The 26,692-nt window shown below is 36.8% G+C and overlaps 1 protein-coding gene and 1 non-coding gene across 2 annotated transcripts in view; both read right to left on the bottom strand.

The window, feature by feature from the left end:
- Positions 1–25,435, bottom strand: part of SCP2 (sterol carrier protein 2) — a 103,029-nt gene extending 77,594 nt beyond the window's left edge. Inside the window, exons 1-6 of the mRNA XM_054573219.1 lie at positions 25,268–25,435; positions 21,417–21,474; positions 17,460–17,531; positions 11,544–11,675; positions 10,028–10,092; positions 2,385–2,511 (exon numbers count right to left, since the gene is read on the bottom strand). Coding sequence (XP_054429194.1) covers positions 2,385–2,511; positions 10,028–10,092; positions 11,544–11,675; positions 17,460–17,531; positions 21,417–21,474; positions 25,268–25,324 — 511 coding nt within the window. The 5' untranslated portion in view covers positions 25,325–25,435. The remainder of the gene's footprint in view (positions 1–2,384; positions 2,512–10,027; positions 10,093–11,543; positions 11,676–17,459; positions 17,532–21,416; positions 21,475–25,267) is intronic.
- LOC129071544 (U1 spliceosomal RNA) lies at positions 17,033–17,189 on the bottom strand. The gene has a single exon (XR_008529271.1). It is a non-coding gene; the product is annotated as a U1 spliceosomal RNA (small nuclear RNA).
- Positions 25,436–26,692: the final 1,257 nt, after the last annotated feature.

The raw sequence follows: 26,692 nt of genomic DNA, 5'->3' as shown, positions 1-26,692 counted from the left end.
CACATTTGCATGCGCATAAACTGGGAGAAACAGCTGGGGGGCAAGACAGACCATGCAATCCATGGTTCCAGTATGAGAAAAGAAAAAAGGGGAGGTTAAAAATAGTATAGGAAATGGAGAAGCCAAAAAACTTACATGTATGACCCATGGACATGAACTAAAGGGGGGAGGGGGAACAGTGGTGGGATAGGGGGTGCAGGGTGGAGCGGAATAAAGCGGAGGAAAAAAATGGGACAACTGTAATAGCATAATCAATTAAATATGTATTTTTTTAAAAATTGAAAAAGAAATCTTTAAAGAGAAATTAAGCACAGGCTGACTTCAGATATTTGAAGGGCTATACGGTGAAAGAGACTTGTTCTGTGAGTCTCAGAAGAGAAAAACAAGACTATGGATGGAAACCATAGGGAAAGAGATTTTAATTCTATTAGAATATTTACAAGTAATTCATTCATGGATTGGTAGGAAAGCGGGCAGCTAAATTATTCAGGGTGTGGCAAGAGTAGGTTTGCAGTTTCCTATCAGAAAAGTGAAGTATATTTCCCTGTCCCTTGATTCCAACTTTGCCATGTGACTTGCTTTAGTCAACAACTTAAGTCTCAAAAGGACTTGCATGTGCAAATTACTCTCCTGTGCTTCTGCTTTCAACATGAAAAGTTTATGTCAGGGCTGGCATTCTGGTCCCCAGGAGTAGGATGAGAGACAGATGACTCAGTCTAAGAAGACTAGAACAGAGCCTCCAACCAGCCTACAGTCATATGATTAAGCCAGGCAAGAAGAGCTGAGCTCAGCTTAGTTCAGCTGGTTCCCAGTCTATCTACAAACTTATAAACTATAATTATAAATGCTTAAAATCATTCTGTTTTGGAATGGTTTATTACACAGCAATAGTTGTATTCCAATGTCTGGAATATAATGAGAGCTCAATAATGTTGGGTTTTATTTAAAAAAGATTTTATTTATTTACTTTTAGAGAGAGGGGAAGGGAGGGAGAGAAACACTGATAGGTTGGCACTCACATGCTCCCGATGTGGGGCCCAGCCCAAAACCCAAGACATGTGCTCCAACCAGGAATTGAACCAGTGACCTTCCAGCCTGCAGGCTGGTGCCCAATCCACTAAGCCACACCAGCCAGGGCAATGTTTTAAATACATTATTTAATTGAAAAAGAAATGGCCCTGGCTGGTGTGGCTCAGTGGATTGAGCACCAGCCTGCAAGCCAGCAGGTCGCTGTGTAGATTCCCAGTCGGGGCACATGCCTGGTTTGTAGCCCAGGTCCCCAGTTGGGGGCGTGAGAGAAGAAACAGAATGTTTCTCTCACTCAGCGATATTTCTCTCCCTCTCTTTCTCCCTCCCTTCTCCTTGCTCTAAAAAATAATAAAATTTTTTTAAAAAAGTAAAAGCTTTAAAAAGAAAAAGAAATGGACAATAGCCAAAGATCTAAGAAAAACCAGAAGAATGTGGTGTCAGAGAGGCCAAGAGAAGAGAATGTTTCAAAAAAAAAAAGTGATCAAAAGGGATTAATGCTGCTGTGGTCTATTAAATTAGGTCTGAAAAGTATTTAGTGCATATGGCAACATGGTGATCAGTGGTAGCCTTGAGAAAGTAAAGGCAGATTGGAATAGACTGAGTTAAAAATGGTAAAAAATAGGTACAAGAAAGAAAATTTCCATAGCCCAAGACTGGCAGTGCTCCATTATACGATCACACCATTATGCCTTTAAGATTTTTTTGCTTTCTGATTATGTGATTTTGGCTCTCAAACTTGGGATATTTCTCCTATAAAGAGCAGGAAAGCTAAGCTTTCAAGCATGAAAATTTTCTTTCTCATCTCACAGTACACAACAAGGCACTGGTTCAGAGTCATACAGTGAAAAATAAAAATCCTGTCTGCACTATCCCCTGCTTTAACAGGCTAAGGCCAATCATTGATATTTATAAAATATATATCAACCATGAAATGTAAATCTCATAAAACACTATAGAATGACAGGTGATGATGTACTGACTACTCGGAATAAAATTTGACTACGTAAACCTATTACCAAGACCAAGCTTTAAGGCTCATTATAATATTCAGGGCTAATGAACCTCAATTTACAGTCCATAATTAAAGGATACAAGATTTATGTTATTTTTCCTATTTCAATTTCTGGCTCTAGAGCATTCTAGGCACTTCCAATATGATGTCATACATATAAATACATTCTCTACAACTAAATCTACACAAGTTCTTCAAATTAATGCAAAAACCATTTTATATCTTATATATCCTGGCATCCTCCACTGTTCCTTAATAAATATGTGCTGCTTCTTATCATATTTATATAACATGTATATAATATGTATTAACCAATAAGCCTTAAAGTTTTTTTTTAACATACCATATTTTTCCATGTGCTCTTTTCCAGCACACCCAAATATCTGAGGAGTAACTGATTGGGGAGACAATCCATACTTATTTATCAGGACTTCAATATGTTTATCCATTGGAGAAGTCCTGTTTGGAGACTAAGAGAGGAAAAAACTAAATTTAGTAAGCATTTGACATGACAGTGTCTTTCCAATACTACAGTGTTACTAAGAAATTTGCCCATTCTAAACACAGTGTAAACCAAAACTGGACAATGTGAACAATATCAGTCAGGAAATGCTTTGCACAAAAACGTGGCAAGGAAAACAATCAAATAAACAAAAGGTACAATTCTTTCAAGAAACTTTTATAAAATAAAAAAAAGAGATAAAGAAAAGAATATTTTATTTTAAAAAATCCCATATGGACCAAAAACTACTCAAGGTGAATAAAACAGATAAAGTCTTTGCTCATCTGACATTTACATTTGAGGAGAGGGGAAGACTGGAAGGTTAAAAGGACAAAAGTAAATATAAATATAAATAATAATCCTACAAATAATAAATCCAAGACTCATTGAGAGAGGTAGGGGCTCAAATAAAATCAAAAATGAAAAAAAAGTTACAACTGATACAACAGAAATACAAAAGATCATAAGAGATTACTATGAACAATTTTATGCCAACAAATTGGACAATCTATAAAAATGGATAATTTCCTAGAAACATACAATCTTCCAAGACTGAACTATGAAGAAATTGTAAATTTGAATAGACAAATTACTAGTAAGGAGACTGAATCGGGAATTTAAAAAAAAACCAAAAAACTCTCAGGAAACGAAAGTTCAGAACCAGATGACTTCACGGGTAAATTCTACCAAATGTTCAAAGAAGACTAAAAACATATCCTTCTCAAACTCTTCCAAAAAACTAAAGAAGAGAGAATACTTCCAAAGTCATTTTACAACTCCAGCATTACCCTTATAACAAAACAAAAGGAAACTACAGGCTGATATCCTTGATGCAAAAATCCTCAAAAAATATTAGCAAATGGAATTCAACAATACATAAAGGTTCGTATATCATGTTCAAGTGCAATTCATCCTAAGGATGCAAGAATGATTCAACATCTGCAAATCAATCACTGTGATATACAACATTAATAAAATAAAGAATAAAATCATATTATCATCTCAACAGATGCAGAAAAAAAATTTGACAAAAATTTGGCATCCATTTATGATAAAAACTCTCAACAAAGTAGATATAGAGGGGACATACCTTGATATAATAAATGCCATGTATAAGAAATCCACAGCTAATATCATACTCAACAGTGAAAAGCTAAAGGCTTTCCTCTAAAAGCAAGAACAAGAAGACCCACTCCATCACGTTTTTTAAACATAGTATTGGAAGTCCTCACCACAGCAATCAAACAAGAGATAAAAATTATCCAAATTAGAAAGAAATAAAACTGTCACTATTTGCAAATGGCATAATACTATCCATAAAAAAACCTAAAGACTACACACACACACACACACACACACACACACACACACACACAGTTTGAACTAATAAATGAATTCAGTAAAGTTGCAGGATAAAAAAATATCATACAGAAAACTGGTATTGATATATACAAATAATGAACTATCAGATAAATTAAGAAAACAATCTCATTTATAATTGTGTCAAAAATAATAAAATACATAGGAATAAATTTAACCAGGGAAGTAAAAGACCTGTACACTGAAAACTATCAGGCATTGCTGAAAGAAATTGGAGACACAAATAAATGGGAAGACATTCCACATTCATGGATTGAAAGAATTAAGATGATTAAAATGTTCATACCACCTAAAGCAATGTACAGATTCAATGTAATCCCATTCAAAATTCCAATAACATATTTCAGAGAACTAGAACAAGTATTATTCTAACATTTGTATGAAATCACAAAAGACTCTAAGTAGCCAAAACAACCTTGATAAAGAACAAATTTAGAGGTATCACTTTTCCTATCAAACTATACTACAAAGCTATAATAATAAAAACAGTATAGCGGCATAAAAACAGACACACAGATCAATGGAACAGAATAAGGAACTCAGAAATAAAGCTGCACATATGTGGATAATTTACAACAAAGGAGCCAAGAACATAAAATGGGAAAGAACAACCTTCACTAAATGGAGATGGGAAAGCTGGACGGCCACATGCAAAAGAATAATATTAGATCACTGTCTTACACCACAAAAGTTAACTCAAAATGGATTAATCACTTGAACATAAGACCTGAAACCATAAAACTTCTAGAAGAAATTACAGGTGATAAAGTCCTTCACATAAGTTGTAATGATATTTCTTTGGACATGACTGCAAATGCAAGGGAAACAAGAGCAAACATTAAAAAAAAGAAAAGAGACAGAAAAAATGAAAAAGAGAAAAAAAGAAACAAAAACAAAAATAAACAAATGGGACTACATCAAATGCTTCTGCAAAGGGAAGGTAACCATCAACAAAATGAGGACTTCCAACCAAGATGAAGGTATAGGTAGATACACTTTGCCTCCTCACACAACCAAAAGAAGGACAACAACAAATTTAAAAACAAAAAATAATCAGAACTGCCAGAAAATCAAACAGTGTAGATGTCTGACAACAAAGGAGCTAAAGAAGAAACATTCACTCAGACCAGTAGGAGGGGTGGAGATGGGCAGCCAGAGCAGAAAGGACACATAGCAAGGCAGCAGCTGGAGGGCAAGGCAGCAGCTGGAGGGCCAGGTAGGCGAGATGGCAGCTGGTGGCCCAGGCAGTCCCACATCTGTGTGCACATAAACTGGAAGGAACAGCTGGGGACCAAGACATACCACGCAATCCACAGTTCCAGTGTGGAAAAAGAAATCCTCAAAACCTCTGGATATAAAAATCTGTGGGGATTACAGCAGCGGGAGAAACTCCCGGCCTCACAGGAGAGTTCACTGGAGAGACCCACAGGGTCCTAGAACATTCACAAACCCACCCACCCAGGAATCAGCACCAGAAGGGCCCAATTTGCTTGTGGGCACCAAAAGAAGTGACTGAAAACAAGCTAAGAGCCAAGCAAGCAGCATTGTTTCCTCTCTGACCCCTCCCCAACAAACGGCACCACTACACAGCGACCTGGGTTGCCCCGCCCTGGCGAATACCTAAGGCTCTGCCCCTCCAAATGCAACAGGCGCCCTGAGACAAAGGAATATGGCCCAAATGAAAGAAGAGATCAAAGCTCCAAAAATTGAACTAAGCGATGAACAGACAGCCAACCTATCAGATGCAGTTCAAAACACTGGTAATCAGGATGCTCACTGAATTGATTGAGTGTGGTGGCAAAAAGGAGGAAGAAATGAAGGCTACGCAAAGTGAAATAAAGAAAAATATACAGGGAACCATCAGTAAAGGAATGGAAACCGGAACTCACATCAATGATTGGGAGCTGGAGGAAGAGATAAACATTCAACCTGAACAGAATGAAGAAACAAGAATTCAAAAAAAATGAGGAGAGGCTTGTGAACCTCTGGAACAACTTTAAATGTTCCAACACCCAAATCACAGGGGTGCCAGAAGGAGAAAAGGAAGACCAAGAAACTGAAAACTTATTTGAAAAAATAATGAAGGAGAACTTCCCCAATCTGGCCAAGGAAATAGACTTCCAGGAGATCCAGGAAGCTCAGACAGTCTCAAAGAAGTTGGACCCAAGGAAGCACACACCAAGGCACATCATAATTATATTACTCAAGATTAAAGATAAGGAGAGAATCTTAAAAGCAGCAAGAGAAAAGGAGACGGTTCCCTACAAAGGGCTTCCCATAAGACTACTAGCTGATTTCCCAAAAGAAACCTTGCAGGTGAGAAGGGGCTGGAAAGAAGTATTCAAAGTCATGAAAGGCAAGGACCTTCATCCAAGATTACTGTATCCAGCAAATCTATCAGTTAGAATGGAAGGGCAGATAAAGTGCTTCCCAGATAAGGTCAAGTTAAAGGACTTCATCATCACCAAGTCCTTATTATATGAAATGTTAAAAGGACTTATCTAAGAAAAAGATGATGATCAGAAACTATGAGTAGTAAAATGAAAACAAACTCACAACTATCAACAACTGAACCTAAAATCAAAACTAAAAACAAAAACAAACTAAGCAAAGAACTAGAACAGGAATAGAAACATAGAAATGGAGATCAAAGGGAAGGGGGAGGTGGGAGAATGGGGGAAATGGTACAGGGAATAAGCAGCATAAATAGTAGGTACAAAATAGGCAAGGGGAGGTTAAGAATAGTATAGGAGATGGAGAAGCCAATGAACTTATATGAACGACCCATGGACATGAACTAAGGGGGAGGACTGCTGGGGGGAGGGGCAATCCAGTGGGGGAGGAGAATAAAGGGGAGAAAAAATATGGGACAAGTGTAACAGCATAATCAAATAAATATCTATTTAAAAAATGAAAAAGCAACCTACTAGATGAGAGAAGATATTTACAAAACATACATCAATAAGGGATTATCCAAAATATATAAAGAGCTCACACAGCTCAACAGCATGAAAACAAACAACCGAATTTAGCAATTGGCAGAGGATCTGAATAGAAAGTTTTCCAAAGACATACAGATGACCCAATAGGCACATGAAAAGATGTTCGCTAATTATCAAAAAAACGTAAATCGAAACCACATAAGATATTACCTCACACCTAGAATGGCCACTACCAAAAAGATAAGAAATAATAAACACTGGACAGAATGTAGAGAAAAGGAAATCCTTGAATACGGTCGTTGGGAATGTAAACTGAGGCTGCCACTATAAAAAAAAACTGCATGGCAAGAACACAAAAAAAGAAAACTACAAACCAGTATTTCTGATGAATACAGATGCAAAACTCCTAAAAAAAATACTAGCAAATCAAATACATTAAAGAATAATATATCACATATCAATTAAAAGTGAAGAAATGATAAAAGATATTTGATGCAAACAGAAACCAAAAGGAAGCTGAAGGAACTATACTTACATCAGACAAAATAGACTTTAAAACAAAGACTGTAATAAGAGACAAAGAAGGTCACTATATAATGATAAAGGGGTCACTCTAAGAAGAGGATATAACAAACACATATTTGTAAATATTTATGCATCCAATACAGACAAGAGAGAACTATACAGCAATACAATAACAGAGAACTTTAGTACCCCATTTTCATCAATGGATAGGTCATTCAGACAAAAAAAAAAAAAAAATCAATAAAGAAACACTGGCCTTAAACACCACATTAGATCAGACATGCTTAACTGACATATACAGAACATTCCATCCAAAAGCAACAGATTATACATTCTTCTGAACTGCACAGGAAACATTCTCCAGGATAGATCATATATTAGGTCACAAAACAAGTATTAATAAATTTAAGAAGACTGAAATCATATCAAGCAACTTTCCCAACCACAACAGTAGGAAGCTAGAGATCAATTACAAGAAGAAAACTGGAAAATTCACAAATACTGTATGTGGAGATTAATATGCTACACAACAACCAATGGGTCAAAGAAGAAATCAAATGAGAAATAAAAAAATATCTTGAGACAAATGATGCAGCAAAAGCAGTTCTAAGAGAAAAGTTCACAGGAATAAAAGCCTACATTAAGAAATAAGAATGATCTCAAATAAGCAACCCAACTTTACCAGGCATGTTCGACCTTTAGGTGTCTCTGGGCCACACTGGAAGAAGAAAAGTTGTCTTGAGACACAAGTTAAATAGATTGCAACACATAATCACAAAAAAATCTCAGAATGTTTTAAGTAAATTTATGATTTTGTGTTGGACCACATTCATAGCCATCCTGGGCTGCATGCAGCCTGTGGGCCACACGTTGGACATCCCTGCATACCTTTAAGAACTAGAAAAAGAAGCCCAAAGTTAGTAGAAGGAAGGAATTAACAAAGATCAAACCGGAAATAAATAAAATAGAGAATAAAAGACATTAGAAAAGATCAATTTTAAAAAATCAATGAAGAGCTATTTTTCTGAAAATATAAACAAAATGTATATACTCTTCTCTCTCACCACTTCTTCATTAATTCCAATTAACCATTTACTATACCTTAGCACATTATTCTCAACATATCTTTACTTCCTGCCAATTCTCCATCTTTTTCCTCTCTACAGTATATTCTCAATAATTACTTCTAATCTAGTCCAGTTTCACTAATTCTTTTTTTAGTCATGTATAATATCTGCTATCAAACCTACCTTTTGATTTTTATAATTATTTCATTTTTCTTTTCTATAAATTCTTTTTTTTTTCAGGCCTGGAGTGTCTCTTTTTGCAGTTTCCTACACCCTTAATACATTTCCAAGCTAGTCTTTTATTTCTTTAAACACAGTAACCATGCTTAAATGTGCGTCCAGTAAATCCAGTTTTTGAAGTCTTCACAGACCACTTTTCACTGTGCCTCCTTCTCCTGGTTCTAAATTATGGTGCCTTGTTTTCTTAATGCTTGATTTTCCTTGACTGCATGTCCTTGAAAACTTAATTGAAAAGTCCTTAAAACCTAGAATGAAGATGCTTTCCTCCAAAAGAAAATTTACATTTGCTTCTGTTAAGTGTCTAGGTTACTACTATTCTGGAATCACTTTTGATTCGATTACATGGTTTGAGGTTTCTTCGATCACCCAGGTAACAAAAATTTTTGTAGTAATCCTTCATAAAGGATAGCCTATGGTTATCCTTTTAATTCTCAGTAAAAAGTTCTTCTGAGGATTTTTCCCCTTTCTCCTTTTCCTCCCATTGTTCTACTCAGTGCCAAGCATTTTTCAAGGTAATCTCATGAAAGTGGGGATAAGAAGTAGAGAAGGGGAGCAGTTTTAATTGGGTTCATCCTCACCCAAAGAGTTTACCTCTACAGAGCTCTAATTTAATGTCGACAGTGGATATTAAAATTCTGACATTGGGAGGACCTGAGCTTTGACTACTTTCCCCTTTATTCTAAAAGCCATTGAGATTGAGGCTCACAGCTTCCTGATCAGCAAAGACCTTCAAGGCAAAAGCACCTTCAAATGCTGATCTTTATTATCTGGCATTCACCTGCGATTCCTCCCTCTTATTAGGTCTTTGATGCTTTAGGATATTTTGTTTATATTCTATCCAAACATTCTGTGACTACTGTCAGTAGAACTAGTTCAAAAAATTTGGCAGAGATAAATGTATTTGAAAAATAAATTAAAATAAAATTTTAAAAAAAAATTTGGCTTGCTATTATCACAAACAGAAGTCCCACATGTTACTAGTTATCTTCAATTTGTTGAATGAAATTAATTTTTGAATGAATGAATAAATGACTTTTAAATTAGATAAATCAACCTCAAATTTAATAATCTGAGCTTTCTAAACATCAGTTTCATCATTCACAAAATAAAGAAGTCAAACTAAATTATCTCTCTCTTTACTGTTCTAAAATACCAGAATCTATGCATTCATATATAATGTCACCTTTCAGCTTTTGGGTTATATCAACTTATTTAATAACTATGCCAAAGTATGTTTTATATTGCTTATTAATAGGCACTATTGATGGTAGTCCAATGGGCAGTTTTCTCACAGTGTCATAACTCCAAAATAACAATAAATGGGACTCACTGTTGCTTCAATGGCTCCCTTTTCCATCTTCTCAAACCCAAGAGCCAAGACACAGTCTGCCACACCTTGAAAGAAGATGTAATTGTTTTGAAAATTTTAATTTCCAGACACCCCCCAAAAATATATTAAATATTTCAATTTAAATATGTTGATTTATATAAAATGAAAAAACATTATAATCATATAAAAATTTTAATAAGTGAAAAATAAGAGAAAATTCTTATATGCAACCAGATAAGGGGAAAAAGTCAAGAAACTCTTTCTTTGAATCTCAATGTTAATAAAACTTTTGATTAATGTGGAAATATGTTTCAGTCAAGAATAAATAATTTTGAATTTTAAAACATTAAATAAATTTATTTTTTAAAGAATCCTGATCAAAATCTCAAGAGAATAATTTTTGGAGAGCGGGCATATCTAAAAAATGATGTTAAAGTTCAACTGAAAAGCAAAACAAGACAGAATTGACAATACCTGTCTTTAAAAAAAAGAAAGAAAAATAAAAAGGTACAGCACAAAGGGACACTAACATTATCAAACAGTATGACATTAAAAAGCTCCAAAAATTAAAACACTGAGTAGTGGACCAATAATCCACAATCAATAGAACAGAATAAAAGGCCTAATAAAAGACCCTAGAATATTTGGAAATATAAAGATGATATATACCCAAGAGAACAAAAATCACAAAAAAAAGTTTACAAATATTTATAGTAGTATTATTCACAATAGTCAAAAAATTAAGACAACCAAATATTGATCAACTGATAAATGAGTAAACAAAATATTGTACATCCTATACAATGGAATCTTTTCTTTTTTAAAGATTTTTATATTTATTCATTTTCAGAGAGAGGGGAAGGAGAGAGAGGGAGATAAACATCAGTGTGGTTGCCTCTCATGCGCCCTCTACTGGGGACCTAGCTCACAATCCAGGCATGTGCCCTGACTGGAAATCGAACCAGCAACCCTCTAATTCTCAGGCTGGCACTCAATCCACTTAACGACACCAGCCAGAGCCATACAACGGAATTTTATTTGGCCATTAAAAGAAATGAAGTACTGGTAAACATACCACAGCATGGATAAACTATGAAAACATAATGGTAAGTGAAAGCCACAAAAGTCCATATACTATATGATTCCATTTATATAATGTTCAGAATAGGTAAATCCACAGAGACAGAAAGTAGATAAGTGGTTGCAAAGAGCCGAGGGGAGGAGGAAAGGGGGAATGGCTGCTAATGGGTACAAGGTTTCTTTTTGATGTAACGAAAAAGTTCTAAAGTTTGGTAGTGGTGATGGTTGCATAAACCTGTGAACATATTTAAAAATACTGAATTGTGTACTTTAACAGAGTAAATTTTATGATCTAAATCACACCTCCCTAAAACTATTTTTTTTAAAGAAATATATTATAAAGCCATCCCTCTGACAATTGCATGGAAAAATAATGGAAGGCGGGGCAATAACCCCACATCTATTTAAGTACACTAGACTAATGAGCACTACTCACCACCCTGAATCAGCTGCCGGGCCACAAACAGAGCAGTAGAACCAGTAGAACAGTTGTTGTTAACATTGATTATAGGAATTCCAGTCAGTCCCAAACTGTGATAGATCGCCCTCTGCCCACTGGTAGAGTCACCTGTAGAGAAAACAAAATTAAAATTTATTATATGCAGCATGGCAAATACGGAACTGCAACACAATATAGTACCACATTATGATTTTTCAGTATTATGCATTTGCCTAGCATACAACATGAACAGAAAAACAAACACACTATTAACATCTTACTCAGAAAGTTTTAGCATTAAGCATCATTTACTCTGCAAATATAAAAAATTCTCAAAACACAGGCCCCGCCTGCGTAGGTCAGTTGGCTAGAGCACTGTCCTGATACACCAAGGTTGTGGGTTCAATCCCCAGTTGGGGCACATACAAGAAGCAACCAATGAATGTATAAGTAAGTTGAACAACAAATCGATATTTCTGTCTCCCTCTGCGCCCCTCCTTCCTTCTCTAAAATCAATAAAAAAATTGTTTTTAATTCTGAAAACACAGAATGTATGTGTACTTTCTTTACACAATACAGAGATTGGGAAGTAAAGAAATGACCAAGTAATAGCAAACAATTCAATATGACTCTAGGGTTACATGATTAAGGGAGCAATTTAAAACTATTAAAACAATCTTTAAAACTACACCAACTGATAAAGAAAAAGCTGTAATTTTCTCTTCATATAAAAGTTCCACAACTTCAAAAAGTTTAGAAGCTCCTGAGTGCCACGGAAGTCCAGAAAAATAGTGATCCAAGGTAAATACATCGGACGTCCTTTCCCAAGGAGCACGGCCCCGAAGCAGACAAGCTGGAGCAATGTGATGGGAACATCTGAAGGTCCAGGCTCTCCAGCAGTCCTCAGGGAAATCAGCAACGTACAGGACCTCCTTTTCAGTAAATACACTGCATCTAACTGAACTAATAAATTTCCGTTTAAGAATTTTCTTGATATCTTGAAATCTCAAGGAAATAAAAGATATGCACAAAGATTCATCTACAGTGTTGCCTTTTACAATATCTAGAAATTAGAAATAATTTTAAATGTCCAAGAACAGGTTATCATTACTAATACTAAGCAAACTGTAGTAAATCCCCCAGACTAGAATATCATGCAATCATTAAAAATGCTGAAAAGAGATTGGAACGTCCTAAATGACCATTAAAAGGGGGTAGATTAAATAAATTATGATATATCTATTCTATGAAACACTCTGCCACCATAAATAAAGACCAAGGATGCTCTTTATGATATAATTTGGAATAGTTACCAAGAACTACTAAACAAAAAAAAAAAGCTACAAAATGGTGTATGCATTATGCTACCATCAGTGTAACAAAAGAAAGGGGAAAAGGGAATTTACACAGTCATGCATACTTGTTTGAATATACATAAATTAGTCTAAGGCCATACCACCCTGAACGCGCCCGATCTCGTCTGAATATACATAAATTACCTCTAGAAAGACACACTAGAAATTAGTGAAATTGGTGGTCTAAGGGAAGGGAACCATGAGACAGGGAGACAGTAATAAGAGTGAGACTTTTCACTATATAACCATCCACCTTTTCTATTTTGGTACCATGTAAATATTTAATCTGTTCCAGAAAAAAAAAAACGTAATTGCAAAATGTTAATAATGGTATAAAAGAAGACTTAATGACATGGGAAATACTGAATATAATAAAATGAAAAAAGCAAGTCATCAAAAATTATATATACTAGGACCTTATTTGAAGAGAAAATTGTATGTGCATGTGTATTCACAAACATTCATACTCATTGAAGGATAAATACCAAAATTATTGGTAATAATTTCTAGAAAACGGGATGACAGGTGGCTTTATTGTATTAATTTTATTGAAGTGACATCAGTTAATAAAATTATATAGGTTTCAAGTGTACAGTTCTATAATACATTATCTATATATTGCATTGTGTGTTCATCACCCAAAATCAAATTGATACATAAATATTGTATCCTGCAACCTGACTGTATTCGTTCATTGTTTCTAATAGTTTTTTTAGTGGAGTGTTTAGTTTTCTATATAACCATGCCATCTGCAAAAAGTGACAATTTTACTTCTTCATTCCCAATTTGAATGCCTTTTATTTTTTTCTCTTGCCTGATTACTCCAGCTAGGACTTCCAGTTTGATGTTGAGTAACAGTGGAAGAGTGGGCATCCTTATCTGTTTCCTGTATTGTCCCCTTTATCATTATAAAATACCCATCTTTGCCTCATTACCTTTTTATCTTGAATTCTATTTGTCAGATATAAGAATGACTACACCTGCTCTTCTCTGGATGCTCTTTGTTTTGGAATATCATTTCCCCCCCTACCACTTTGAATCTATGTCATTGTAGCATTTGGTTGGGTTTTGGTTTTTTATCCCGTTCACTACCCTGTGCCTTTTTATTTACATTTAGGGTGATTAGTGACTTCTGAGGATTTCCTACAGCCGTTTTATCTTTTGTTTTCTGATAGCTCTGTGTCTCCCTTGTTTCTTTTCCCTTGTGTTTCAAGCTGTTCTTTAGTTTGGTGATATTATATGATATTTTCCCCACGGTTTTACCTTTTTTATGTTGTCTTAGTTCCAGATTTTTTTGTGTGAATACCACTAGGTTTTCCAAAAGAAAGTTTCAGACATACAGTAGTCCTTTTGCTTCTGAATACATCTTATCTCCATTCCCCTTTTCAAATTCAGACCTTTACCCTCTCCCCTTTTATGTTTTTTTGTCACAAGTTATGCTTTTTTATGTTATGAGTTCATTTCCAAATTGCAGTAGCTATTGTCTTCTGTTTTTTAAATGTTTTTACCTCCTTTAAGTTTTACGTTATATTTAAGTGTATAATATCCTATTTTGAATAAGGGCTGCAATTTCCTGCTTCTGCCTGTCCATTAGTCATCTTACTCACAGTTATATATCTTTTTTAAAACAAGATTGTATTTATTTACTTTTAGAGAGAAGGGAAGGGAAAGAAAGAAACATCGATGTGCAAGAGAAACATCAATAGGTTGCCTTTCGCACGTCCTCAACTGGGGACCCAGCCTGCAACCCAGGCATGTTCCTTGTCTGGGAATAGAACCAGCAACTTTTTGGTTCGCAGGCCAGCACTCAATTCACTGAGCCACACCAGCCAAGGCTCATAGTTATATATCTTTTTGCCTTTTTCAGTTAGAATAACTCCCTTCAGTATTTCCTGTAATGCAGGTCTTGTGGTAAATTCCCTCAGCTTCTGTATGTCTAGAAAAGTCTTTGTTTCCCCTTCATATCTAAAATCTAAAGGATAACTTTGCTGGATATATTATTCTCGGCTGGTAATTTCTCTCTTTCAGTAGTTTGAACATTTGATTCCACTCTCTCCTAGCGTGTAGGTTTTCTGCTGAAAAACTGATTATAATATAATGACATTTCCTTTAAAAGGTTACCCCAGCTGCCTTGAGAATTCTTTCTTTGTCATTAATTTTTGACAGTTTTAATACAATATGCCTTGGAGAAAGCCTTCTCTGGATTGAGATAATTAGGTGTTCTGTTTGCTTTTTGGATTCAAGGATCCAGCTCTTGTCATAGGTTTGCATTCTCATCAACTGTTTGAACAGGCTCTTTGCCATTCTCCCTCACTTCTCCTTCTGGTAAACCCATTATTCCTATTATCGCTCTTTCTGATGAAGTCTGATAGTTCTCATAGAGTTCTTTCATTTATTTTTACTCCTAAGTCTCTATCTTAAATATTACTAATTCTTTCCTCCATCTGGTCAGCTCTATTTCTAAGCTCACTAGTTCATTCTTCATCTTTCTTACTGAGTTCTTCAGCTCCAGAATTTCTATTGGTTATTTTTTAAAGTGTCAATCTCTTTGGTAAAGTACTCCATTTATTCACTGATTTTATTTGAGTTCATTAAACTGCCTATATGAGTTTTCTTGTATCTTTTTGAGTTTTTTTTTAAGAACTGCAATCTTGAATTCCCTGTTATTTAAATCATATATTTCCATGTTCTTGAGTTTATTTTCTGGAGATTTTTCATTTTCTTTCTCGGCTGCCTTGTTACCTTGGTTATTCATGGTTTTTGATGGGTTACTTCTCTGCCCAGGCATTTATGGCAATGAAATCTGCTCTTTTATTTTTAAGAGGAACAATTTTCTATTTAGGTCGATGAGAGGTCTTTCTTTGTTTTCTAGTAGGTGGTGTGGAAGCAGAAGTTTTTATTTTCTCTGACACAGCTCTGGCTCCTGGAATATCTGCAGGCCTGGTGGAAAAATGCCCTGTATTCCCTGGGGAGGTGGGCCTCTTCTCTGTGACCAGGTCTCCTCTGCAACCAGGTCACCTCAGTCTCAAACCACCGTGTTGGGGGAATGTGCAGGATGATGGGGTTCTGAGCCCACGAAATCCCAGTGCTGCCCCCTGTAACCAGATGCTGCTGGGCAGTGTCCCAGGGTACCCATCCTCCGCTCCCCACCCCCCCGCACCCCCAGTTCAGCTGTAATGAGCAGGCGGTGGGGTGGGCTGGCAGAGGCTAGCTGTGCCTCTGTGGCTTTGTTCTCTTCCCAGCAATGGCAACGGCCAGCTCTCAGCTGCCACACCTCTGTATGTCCACCACACCTACTCTTCACTGGGACTAGCCACAGCATGAGCGCACTGTTCAGGCAGGAACTCATCTGCCTTTCCTCCAGTTCTCAGGGTTGTAAATAATGTGCTCTGCAACCCAAGACTCACTGCCACAGCTTCTACTGGCGCCCACTGCTACCTCTGGAAGGGTGAGGAAAGGTGACCAGACTTCAAGGTTTTGTTTTCTGTCTGGCAATGATTTCTGCTAGGTCATGGGTGCCACACCTCTGTGTTCTGTCTCTGCTCCAGTCACCAGGTTCAGCCACAGCATGTGCTGACCACTCAGGCAGGAATGTTGATTCTATCTCTCTCTTCTTCAGGACTGCAGAGTACACACTGCAACCTGATTCTTCTCTTTTCCCAAGACTCACAGTGAGTTCCAGACTGCATCTCTTGCACCCATCTCTGCTCTTCTTCTTTCCCTCCTCCCTGCTCGCTCCAAGTGGGCCACATTCTAAATTTCAAGGCGTGGCTCTCTCAGATGTGTTTGTGTGTTCAATTATGGCTATTCAACTTGTAACTTCAAGAGAAGAGACCAGGAGGACCTCTCACACTGCCATGCCTCTGACGTTACTTCAACAGTTGACTTCTTTGTGCATTTGTCTCCCTTTTTTTTTTTACAATAAAATTAGTACATATCATTTTTTAATCAGAAAAAGCTTAATGAAAAAATTTTATTAAATACAAAAATGTCAATAAATACAAATTTAAGACAACAAGAATTACCTTTTTTCCTTTCTTTTTTTTCTTTTTTTCTAGGGGAGAGAGCAAACACAGTCCCCCCCCCTTCTCAACAGTAATTGCCTTTCTTTTTTTCTTTTTCTTTTTTTCAGGGGAGAACACAGTCTCCCACTTCCACAAATTATGCAGCTGAGTTTCCCACACTTGGGGAAATCACAGGGGTCAGCACATCCAGAGAGCAATGGATAAGCTTCGCCCTAGGAAAGCCACCTTTGTGATCATGCTATCTGCCCTGCCAGGTTAAGTATCAACAGTAATTATCTTTATATGGTACAACTATGGGTAACGTTTTCTTCATTAAAGATAAAAAATATTTTTAAATTTATCTCCTCTATTGACTATAAGAACTGCAAAAATATGTTAAACTAGGCCAACACACAAGAGAAAGGTAGGAGTGATGGGTTAAACTCTGAATTCTGAGTTTTGAAAGTTAAAATTCACAAATAACCCCATATTGTTTATGTGGCTGCTGCTAGATTTAGGTGAATAATTTTTAGAATATGTAGTTTAATACATACCATAAACGTAGCCAATACATGCCTGTTTCACTGCTGAATAGGGAATCTGTGCGTCAGCTAAAGCCTTCTGACCTATAAAAACAAAAGGGTTTTATGAAATAGTGCTTTAAGTATTTGCTTTAGGTGTTACAGTTTTCCCAGAGTAGTAAATTTAGTTTTCCCAGAGTAGTAAACCTAGTTTTCCCAGAGTAGTAAATCTACTTCTATGTAGCCTAGGTTCAAGTGAACACTAAATCATCTCAGATCTCTCCTTGCAGAAGCAATCATTTCTTCCTGTAAGCTACTGCCTCACCTTTTCATATTTTCTTTATGATACTTAACATTTTCTATTATAACTGTATATCTAAGTATAAATATATTAAATCCCAAGAGTCTTAAAGATCCTTAATGGGAAGGTCCTTGCCTTAATCATCTCTGTGGCTCCACCGCACATCTAGTGAGCAAAATTGGATAGAATGTCAATACTAGGTATGGAGAGGGATGGAAGCACTTGCGTGGTCATCTTACAAAGTCAGGATCAAGAGATGATGTTCTGTATGGAATAATAAATGGAGCTTTAAGGATGCTATTTAAAGTTACAAAAATGACCGATGGGGGAACTGAAAAAATATATAAAAGTAAACTGGGAAGAAGAGAGTGGAGGTTGGAGAGAAGGTGTGAGCTAAATCCTTATCTATCACAGTGAGAAGCAAACATAGATCTAAAATCGGTAAACCAAAGACTGGAATAAGCATGGTAGAATAAACATTTAGAGATATGGAAATAACCACTACAAGAACTAAAGCCAAACAGTTAAAGAAATTGCCCCCTGAGGAACAGGCCTGGGAATTCTAAGCTATTTTGTGGTGGTGGTGTTTTTTTTTAAACCATATGAATGTATTACTTCAAATTATTTTTACTGATTTTGGAGAGAGAACAGCAGAGATAAATATCGATTTTGGTGTTCCACTTACTTATGCATTCATTGGTTGATTCTTGTACAATGTCTGTACTCTGACCAGGGATCAAACCTGCAACCTTGGCATATCAAGATGACACTCTAACCAGCCAGGGCCTACTTTGAAATTTTTTAACTAAGAAGACATATAATTAATTATGTGATTAGTCAGACCAGTTATCTCTTCCTGCTTAGTATATGAGCAAAAATATTTCATGTGTTAGTTATAATAATGCTGGCAAGATTATATTAAGAAGGGCATTCTCATGTACTGCTAGTGAGACTAATAATGTAGACAGTCTGAAAAATAATTTGGCAAGAGCCTTAAAATGGTCATATATTCACTGTTCCAATGAGTCTACTTCCAGGCTGTCCTCAAAAGTAACTAGAGATGAGATGAAATATTTATTTAGTGAGATGTTCACTATAATTCTTCTAAAATATCAAAAAGTTGCAAACCTAAATGTCCAAAAAAAAAAAATCGTAGCATAACTATATCATGAAATACAAAAAAATTAAATTTTTTCAAATAATTTTAAGCAATAGAATTCTCATGCAAAATAAATTTTAAAATTCAGGATACAAAATTACATAGCATATTATCCCATACAGCCATATGAAAAAATACTATTGTAAAACAGAATACACTAAGATATTAATAATGATAGGCATGGGTCACAAAATTTCGTTTTCATTAAAATATAATTGTGTCCCAATAAAACATATGCATTGTTCTTATAATCAGTGGGACTGAGTCCCAAAAAGGTATAAGGTTTAGCCTGTGCTTTGTGCCTCCTCTAAATGCCAACAGCATGTTGTACTTAGCATGGGCTACTTACCACCTGTGTAAACTTGCCTTATTTTTCCTATCAAATGGGAAAAGGCTTGAGATCTGTATCCCACCCTACCCTGAATCCTTCCTGGTCCCCAAGATGCACTCACTAATATTTGTTGAACATTTCTTCCTAATATAAGGTTTTCTATGTATACTTTCAGATTCAAGTAACTGTTAAATTAAAATGTTTTAAATGGATGAAAAGACAAAGAAAGCACAGAAGTTAAGTATCTGAAAGAGTTACACAATGTTGCTATTCCACTCAAATGAGTGTATTTAGGTGCAAAGGAATCCTAACCTGTCTCTGAGGAAAAGGAGGATGAGGAATGCGCAAAGAGCAGAATTCTCTAAATACTGGAAGTTGACAGAATACACCTCCACTGGTTGTGCTCTTCTTCATTCTATGCATTTGGGAAATTATAGGAAAGAAAAATGGTAGCAGACCCCCCTCCTAAAACCAGTGTGGAGAATTAGAGGGTAAGATTTCTGGATCTACTAGTCCATGAAACCCATCCCCAGCCTCATCACCAGTCCATAAATAAGTCCAGAAAGAGTAGAGTGTAAAATCATTTATCGAATCTTAGGAGTTTTTTCCCCAAGCTGTGCTTGAATATACATTAACTAATACACTAAACGTGACTGAAGTAGTCTGAAGGTACATGTATCTTACCTAAGACTATGTCAGATATGTGAGTGGAATCATCCTTCTGTACTTCTCATTTCCCTAAATACTTAGAATGAAGGGGTATTTTTAAAAGCAAAGCTAAGTTTTAAAAGCTTATTCTACATTAAAGTTCCTTTATTAAGCGAAGTTTATTTTCTGGATTACACTAACAAAAGCAGAGAATTTTAAGCAGTAAGCAAAGTCGATCAGGCTAAATTTCTTGTTAACAATTGATCCCCACAGTTAGTTTCAAACTTCAAAACTTCACCTCAACATTACCATTTTATAATCAAAATATTATATTCACATATTACTAAGGTAACCAAAAAATTATTAATTAAATAAAAGAAGTGGAGCAAAAACATATGGAAAGAACTGTCTAAAGCATTTCCCACTTCAGAGAAAGGCAGAAGCTATTTGGAGATATCAGTCAAGAGAATGTTGAACAACATAAAAGATAAACATTAAATGAATGGTGTCCACCCAGAAGATCAACATCAATCAAATCTCATGAACCTTCCTTTTGGGGAGCAGAGATACTCTGATTTCATGTACACTAATAACTAAATACTGAATTAAATAATAGAGTTGAAACAAAATCCAAACATACAGGCACTAGGTACTAGGTACTAATGGAGACATGGGGGAATATTTAAGGAATAACCACAGTAACTCTTTTTGGGTTGCTTGGCAACAAGCTAGCAGGAATAGAATGGGTCCAGGAGATTTCCCAGGGAGAAGGACTAGACCTAACAACTTCATGGGGCCAAGGAGCTTCCAAGGTCTCCTCGTACTGGGAAGCTGGTATTTTCCAGCACTCCTAAACACCTGACACCTGAGTCTAAAATCTTTCTTTCCACCATGCAGAGAAGATATTGTGCTTGTCCTCCTTTTTCTTACGAGAGAACAACGAAATTCGGATCCATAGTTAAGCCTGCAGCCTGGCCCAAGCCTGTGTCTCCGAAGACTGCCTACAGAGCATGGACCACATACCTGTGGACCTTCTCTCTTTGAGTTCCTAATCACTATTACTCACCCAAGCCCTCTGCTTAACACTCACTAGAATAAACATTAACAAACTTCATCACCTCATTTAGTCAAACACTAGCCTAGCGATAGAAAAAGAATTCTCTACATTGGCTCAGTTAAGTGAAGAGAGGAAAACTGCCATACAGGTATTTAATCCATTTTGAATGTGATTATCCCTTTTCTAGGAAAGGAAGACACTAATTTTGTCACATCTGCTAGAATCAAGTTATCCCTTTTAATGAACCTACTTTTCTCTCCCACATGGCCCTCTGCTATCCCAACAAACAGCTGGGGAGCACATACAACCACTGGCCACTATCTGCTCTGGCTATCTAGCTAAGAATGCCTTTCTCCTTTCTAGTGAGCCACTAGGCAATTGCTTGTATAGGTTTTTTTTTTTTTTTTTTTTTTTTTGGTCAGGAGGCTGCTCCACAATCAAGACAGATCACACAATAAATTATAATGTTCAAAGATCTAAATGTTCTATATTACCTGCCTCTTTTGCCAAGTCAGGGTAGTCTCTTGAATTCCCAAGGTCAGGCTTCATGAACTAGAGGTATAGAAGGAGATAATAAATAGAAATAAGTTTAATTATATATCCTCACAACAGAGCATCACAGAAATTCATTCATTTAAATAAAAACATATTGAACACCTGGTATGTTCCTGGATTCTGATAATGGATATATGTTATCATTCATTTGTCCAAACACCACCAACAAGAGTGAACTCTGATGTATAAAAACTGTGGATTTTGAGTGATAATGATGTGTGAATGTAGTTTGGTTGTAACAAAGGTACAGAGTAGTTCTGGTGCAGATTAGTGATAGCAGATGAGGTTCTGCATGTGTGGGGGTCAGGGAGCATATGGAAACCATTTTTTACTCAATTTTCATGTGAACATAAAACTGCCTTGAAAAATAAAGCCCTATTTTTAAAAGAGAGAAGGAGAATGGGATGAGAACACTTACTTGCTTTTCAGCTCATTCTAGATACAATGTGGAGAAATAAATAAAGCGAGCAAGACTAGAGGCAGTGAGACCAAATGGCATGATTCTGAATAGTCCAAGTGAGAGTTCACTAACATAGCAGCACAGAGGATGAAAAGGAGATAGCCTTAAGAAATACAGAATAAAATCTACCAAACTTGGTGACTGAATAGATAAAGTGGAGTGGTTTCCTGGTCAGTGTTTGTGATAAGGAGAAATGACTTTCAAAAATTTCTGACTGCAAACCACAGTAAGATACATATTATAACACAACCCAGCAAACACAAGGGATTGGTTCTGAAAACCCCTCACAGATAGCAAAATCCATGGATGTTTAAGTCCCTTACATAAAATAGTGTTGTATTTGCATATAACCTATGCATATCCTCTTGTATACTTTAAATCATCTGTAGATTACTTATAATACCTAACACAACATAAATACTAGGAAAATAGTTGTTCTGCTGTCTTGTTTAGGGAATAATGACAAAAAAAAAATCTGTACGGGTTTAAGTACAGACACACCCTTCATAACCATCACAGACCTAACTACACAGTATACATCAACTACAATGTAACATCTTAGGGAGAATATTTTTGACCTGCAGAACCTGCAGATGTGGAGAACCAACTGTATATTCATATATAATTAAAGCAAAAATTTCATGAAATACTTATCCTTGTTATACTGGTACAATATTTTTCTACTTTTAACTTTTTTAATGCTAGGGGCAAACTTCTAAACTGATTTCATGACCTCCACTTTGTAACACTGTGTAGATACTTAAATGTCACACTTCACTGCAGTGCCAAAATGCATCTGTTAAACTGAACCAAACCAAAATATTTAACATTTATTCCTGTCTCTGACCCATCCCAATCCTTCATAATTTCCTAATTCAGCATCCGAAAGTTGCCTATTCTCCTTCTACTTATTCTCCAGTTCACTAGTCACAATCAGAGCATTTACAGAGAGTACTTACCATGAAAAGTACTCTGCTAGGCTCTAACAAGTATTATCCATCAAAGATTAAATTATCAGCCATTTAGTAAAATAACACCACATTCCCATTTCTAACTGAAATCAAGGTAATTTTTTTAAAAATTAGGCAGCAGAAGTCAGATTCAAAATTTGGAGAGGGATATGACGCAAAAGAAAGTTCTCCACTGCTGACCTGGAGGGTCCATGGGACAAGGACATGACACCATCCTCTAGGAGCTAAGGGTGACCCCAGACCAACTGCAAGCAAGAAAATGGAAACTTCATCCTCCAGTAAAAAAAAACAAAACAGTCATTTGCAAAGAAATCAATTTTGCCAGTAAAAGGAACAAGCTTGGAAAAGAAGCCCAAGCTCCAGATGAGAATGCAGCTGAGCAAAACCTTGACTGCAGGCTGGGGAAACCCTGAGCAGAGAACCTAGTCACATCACACCCCATATAGCTAATCCATAAAACCGCAAGATATAAATGGATGGTGTTTTAAGCTACTAAAGTTGCAGTAATTTGTTATAGATCAACATAAAACTAATGTGTTTATTGACTAAAAAAAAGTAGGCAAATTTAACACATGCATACCTCCTTCAAAATTACAAGCATGTTTAGGTGGAAACTACCAAATGTCAATTAACAGAAAACTGGATAAATTGTGGTACATTGACGAGATGGACATTATATCAATGAGAATGAACAACTTATTAACTACACGTAAAATTATGGATGAGTCTCACAAACATAATGTTGAACAAAAAAAAAAACAGAACTAATCTAGGGAATGGAAGGTCAGAAGTCAGGATAACGGCAAGCGTTTGCTGGCAAGGAGTCAGTGACTGGATGAGGGCAGAAGGGGAATTTCTGGGGTGCTGGTAATGTTCTGTTTTCTTTTGTTTTTATTTTTTTTAAGCAAAGAAATGCCAAAAGTATCATAAGGCTTATAATAAAAACAGCAATCTTGTCTCATTACTCCCCACCCACTGGTCTTACTCGCTCCGAAAAATACCCACTTTCAATTCTTTAAGCTATTTCTTTTTTCTTTTTTTTAAGGAGGAAAGAGAGGGAGAGACATCAGTATGTGGTTGCCTCTCGCACACCCCGTTAGTGGGGACCTGGCCTACAACCCAGGCATAGGTCCTGACCTGGAATCAAACCGGCAACACTTTGCAGGCCGGCACTCAGTCCACTAAGCTGCACCAGCCAGGGCTCTTTTAGCTACTTCTTCCTCTATAAAATGCCATGTTTCTAAATATCCTTATACTATTACTTCTTTACCAATTTAAGAAATTATATAATGATATCCAGTAAGGAACCCAACCAGTCAAGACCTGCAATAGTTTAAACTTTTATCTAGCAAATTTCTCCCTCTTCATCAAACCCTACCCAAAGTTCCAAAAATATCAAACCCAAAGGCAAGTACATTGGCCTAATAAAAACAACAATAAAGCTGCTTTCCATGTTCCCAATTTCTTTCCTCAGGAGTGTAACTAACACCTCCCACACCTCCACCTCCCAACTTGAGAAAATAGAAATAGACCCACTTCCCAAAGGGTTAGAAAGTTCTTTCTGGGTGCTTTCCTATATATAACCAATATAATCAAACATTCAACAGCCAATAAAGGAATAAAGGAACTGACTGCATTGATGCCAAAATGTAGGCGGTTTTATTGCTACCTTTATTAGAAGTCCCTTCTCTCATGAAACAATAGAATAATCTCCAAATATGTTTTATAATGTATTAGTTGATACACACACACGCTTTGATTGAATTGTGATCTTAGCCCAGTGGTAAGATAATGAAAATGTTAAGGGTATTTTCTCAGAAAAAGAACTCTCCCTAGGAGCTCTCTTTCACAACGCATATCCATTTAGTATTGTTCAACTAACATTCATTGAAACTTTTCAGGAACCACTACTTTCAGCGTATAGCCATGAATTAAACACGGTACTCCCCTTGGAGGAGCTTACGTGCTAAAGAAGAATATAGTCATATACACAGAATTTCAGTAAAACAGAGTAAGATAGAGTAAGTACAGGGGCTCTTAAGGTCAGGAGATTCAAAGGCTTCTTCTTGTAGAAGATCTGAACAGATCTCTGAAAAATGTCATTAAGTTAACCAAATGAAGACAAATGGTTCAAGCAGTGAGAACAACAGAAGCAAAGTTAACAGAGGCATAAAACAGAGTGCACAGTGAAACGAAAAGCAGTTTGGCATTACGAGAACATAAGGGTGGTGAATGTGTCAAGAAAGAAGACTGTAGGACCCTCCTGGCCCCCTAGTACCCAGCAGGGTCCCTTAAGGAACAGAAATGAAGTTGAAAGATCCAGAAAAATGGTCGCCTTGGGGCGACCGCTGCTGTTTACCTTGGTCATCCCAACCCCCACCACGAACACCCGGCGCTTGTGGGAGATAGGAATCATGGCTCCGACTGTGCTGGTTGGGTCAACGCGGTGCAGCGGACACTGGCGCGGTCAGGACTGCAGCAGAGACACGGTCACCCAAGCTCACTCAGAGCTGAAGGCGCTGTGGGTGGAAGCTTCCGGGGATGGGGCGGGGAACCGGGGTGAATGCGGCTGCGCGGATGTCCAGACGAGAACGCGCGCTGACTGTTGCGTAGCTCTTTTCTGCTTTGTTTGTTGTTTGTTTTGTTGTGTTTGTTTAGTAGAGAGAGACAGAGGGAATGTGTTAAAGTTGGAGAGAGTGACACAAGGTTTGGCGTAAGATAGAAAAAGCAAAAGAAGAGAGCCTAGATGGGGCTGCTTTGGCTCTCTACAAATGCTGAAAGAAATGCGCCTAGGAGGGGCTGCCGTGCCTGGAAAGTGGCAGAGAAAAGGGGGCCTTGGAGAAAGATTCCCCAGAAGAGCTGCCACTGCCTTTGCTCCCCCTGGTTGCAGGTCTCCATGGGTTACTCCGGGGTAATTAGAGTTTAGGAGACACATGCCTGAGAGGAAAGAGAGCGCTGTTAGGTAGCTCTTTGTAGACAGATAATGCTTAATTTTATCTCATCTTTCAAATATCTTTTCATTTCATTTGGCATTGTCTACATTCATGGACTTTACTTCCTCACCTCACATATACACCTCAACTCATCTCAATTTTATGCACAATAACTGGATTGCAAAAATATCTGTGAATGTGAATCCCTTGTGTGGAGGAAAATGGGGCCACATACTGAAACTGACAAGATCAGGGGAGGCCTCCATGGCGGGCCTTACTAACTCAAGAGACAGCAACCACATGAGATAGTCTGAATATAAAAATTTCTAACTAAAAGTGGGTCCTGCTCTGGCTGTTGTGGCTCAGTGGATTGAGCACTAGCCTGTCAACCAAAAAGGTCACCAGTTTGATTCCCCATCAGAGCACATGCCTGTGTTGCAGTTCAGGTCTCCAGTTCAGGGAGTGAGAGAGACAACTGAGCAATGTATCTCTCATACATGTATCTCTCACACATTGATGTTTCTCTCCATTGCTCCCTCTCTTCCCATCTTTCTAAAATAAATAAATAAAATCTTTAAATAAATAAGTAAATAAATAAAAGTGGGTCCTAGTGGGTAGTCATGTCCTAGGCCAGTATCTTTCTTGACAAAAGTCAATCTTTACCTTAACAGTGCCAGCCTATTGTCTTCTTTTTAAATTTATAATAATATACCTTTGGAATGTCAGAGTAATCTCCTTTTCTCCAGACCCCTCAGGGCACAAACTCCCACCAGTGCATGAGACTAGGGCCTAAACCCCTCATTGTTTTTTTCTTGCCCAAATACCATCTCTGTGTGCTGTAAATGTTAGTT

Source organism: Pteronotus mesoamericanus, unplaced genomic scaffold, assembly GCF_021234165.1.
Source record: "Pteronotus mesoamericanus isolate MK-2021 breed Mesoamerican mustached bat unplaced genomic scaffold, CSHL_Meso_final contig_105, whole genome shotgun sequence".
In the NCBI taxonomy this organism is placed as follows: Eukaryota; Metazoa; Chordata; class Mammalia; order Chiroptera; family Mormoopidae; genus Pteronotus; species Pteronotus mesoamericanus.
The sequence above is the reverse complement of the archived record's forward strand: the minus strand, read 5'-3'. Positions and strand labels throughout refer to the sequence as shown.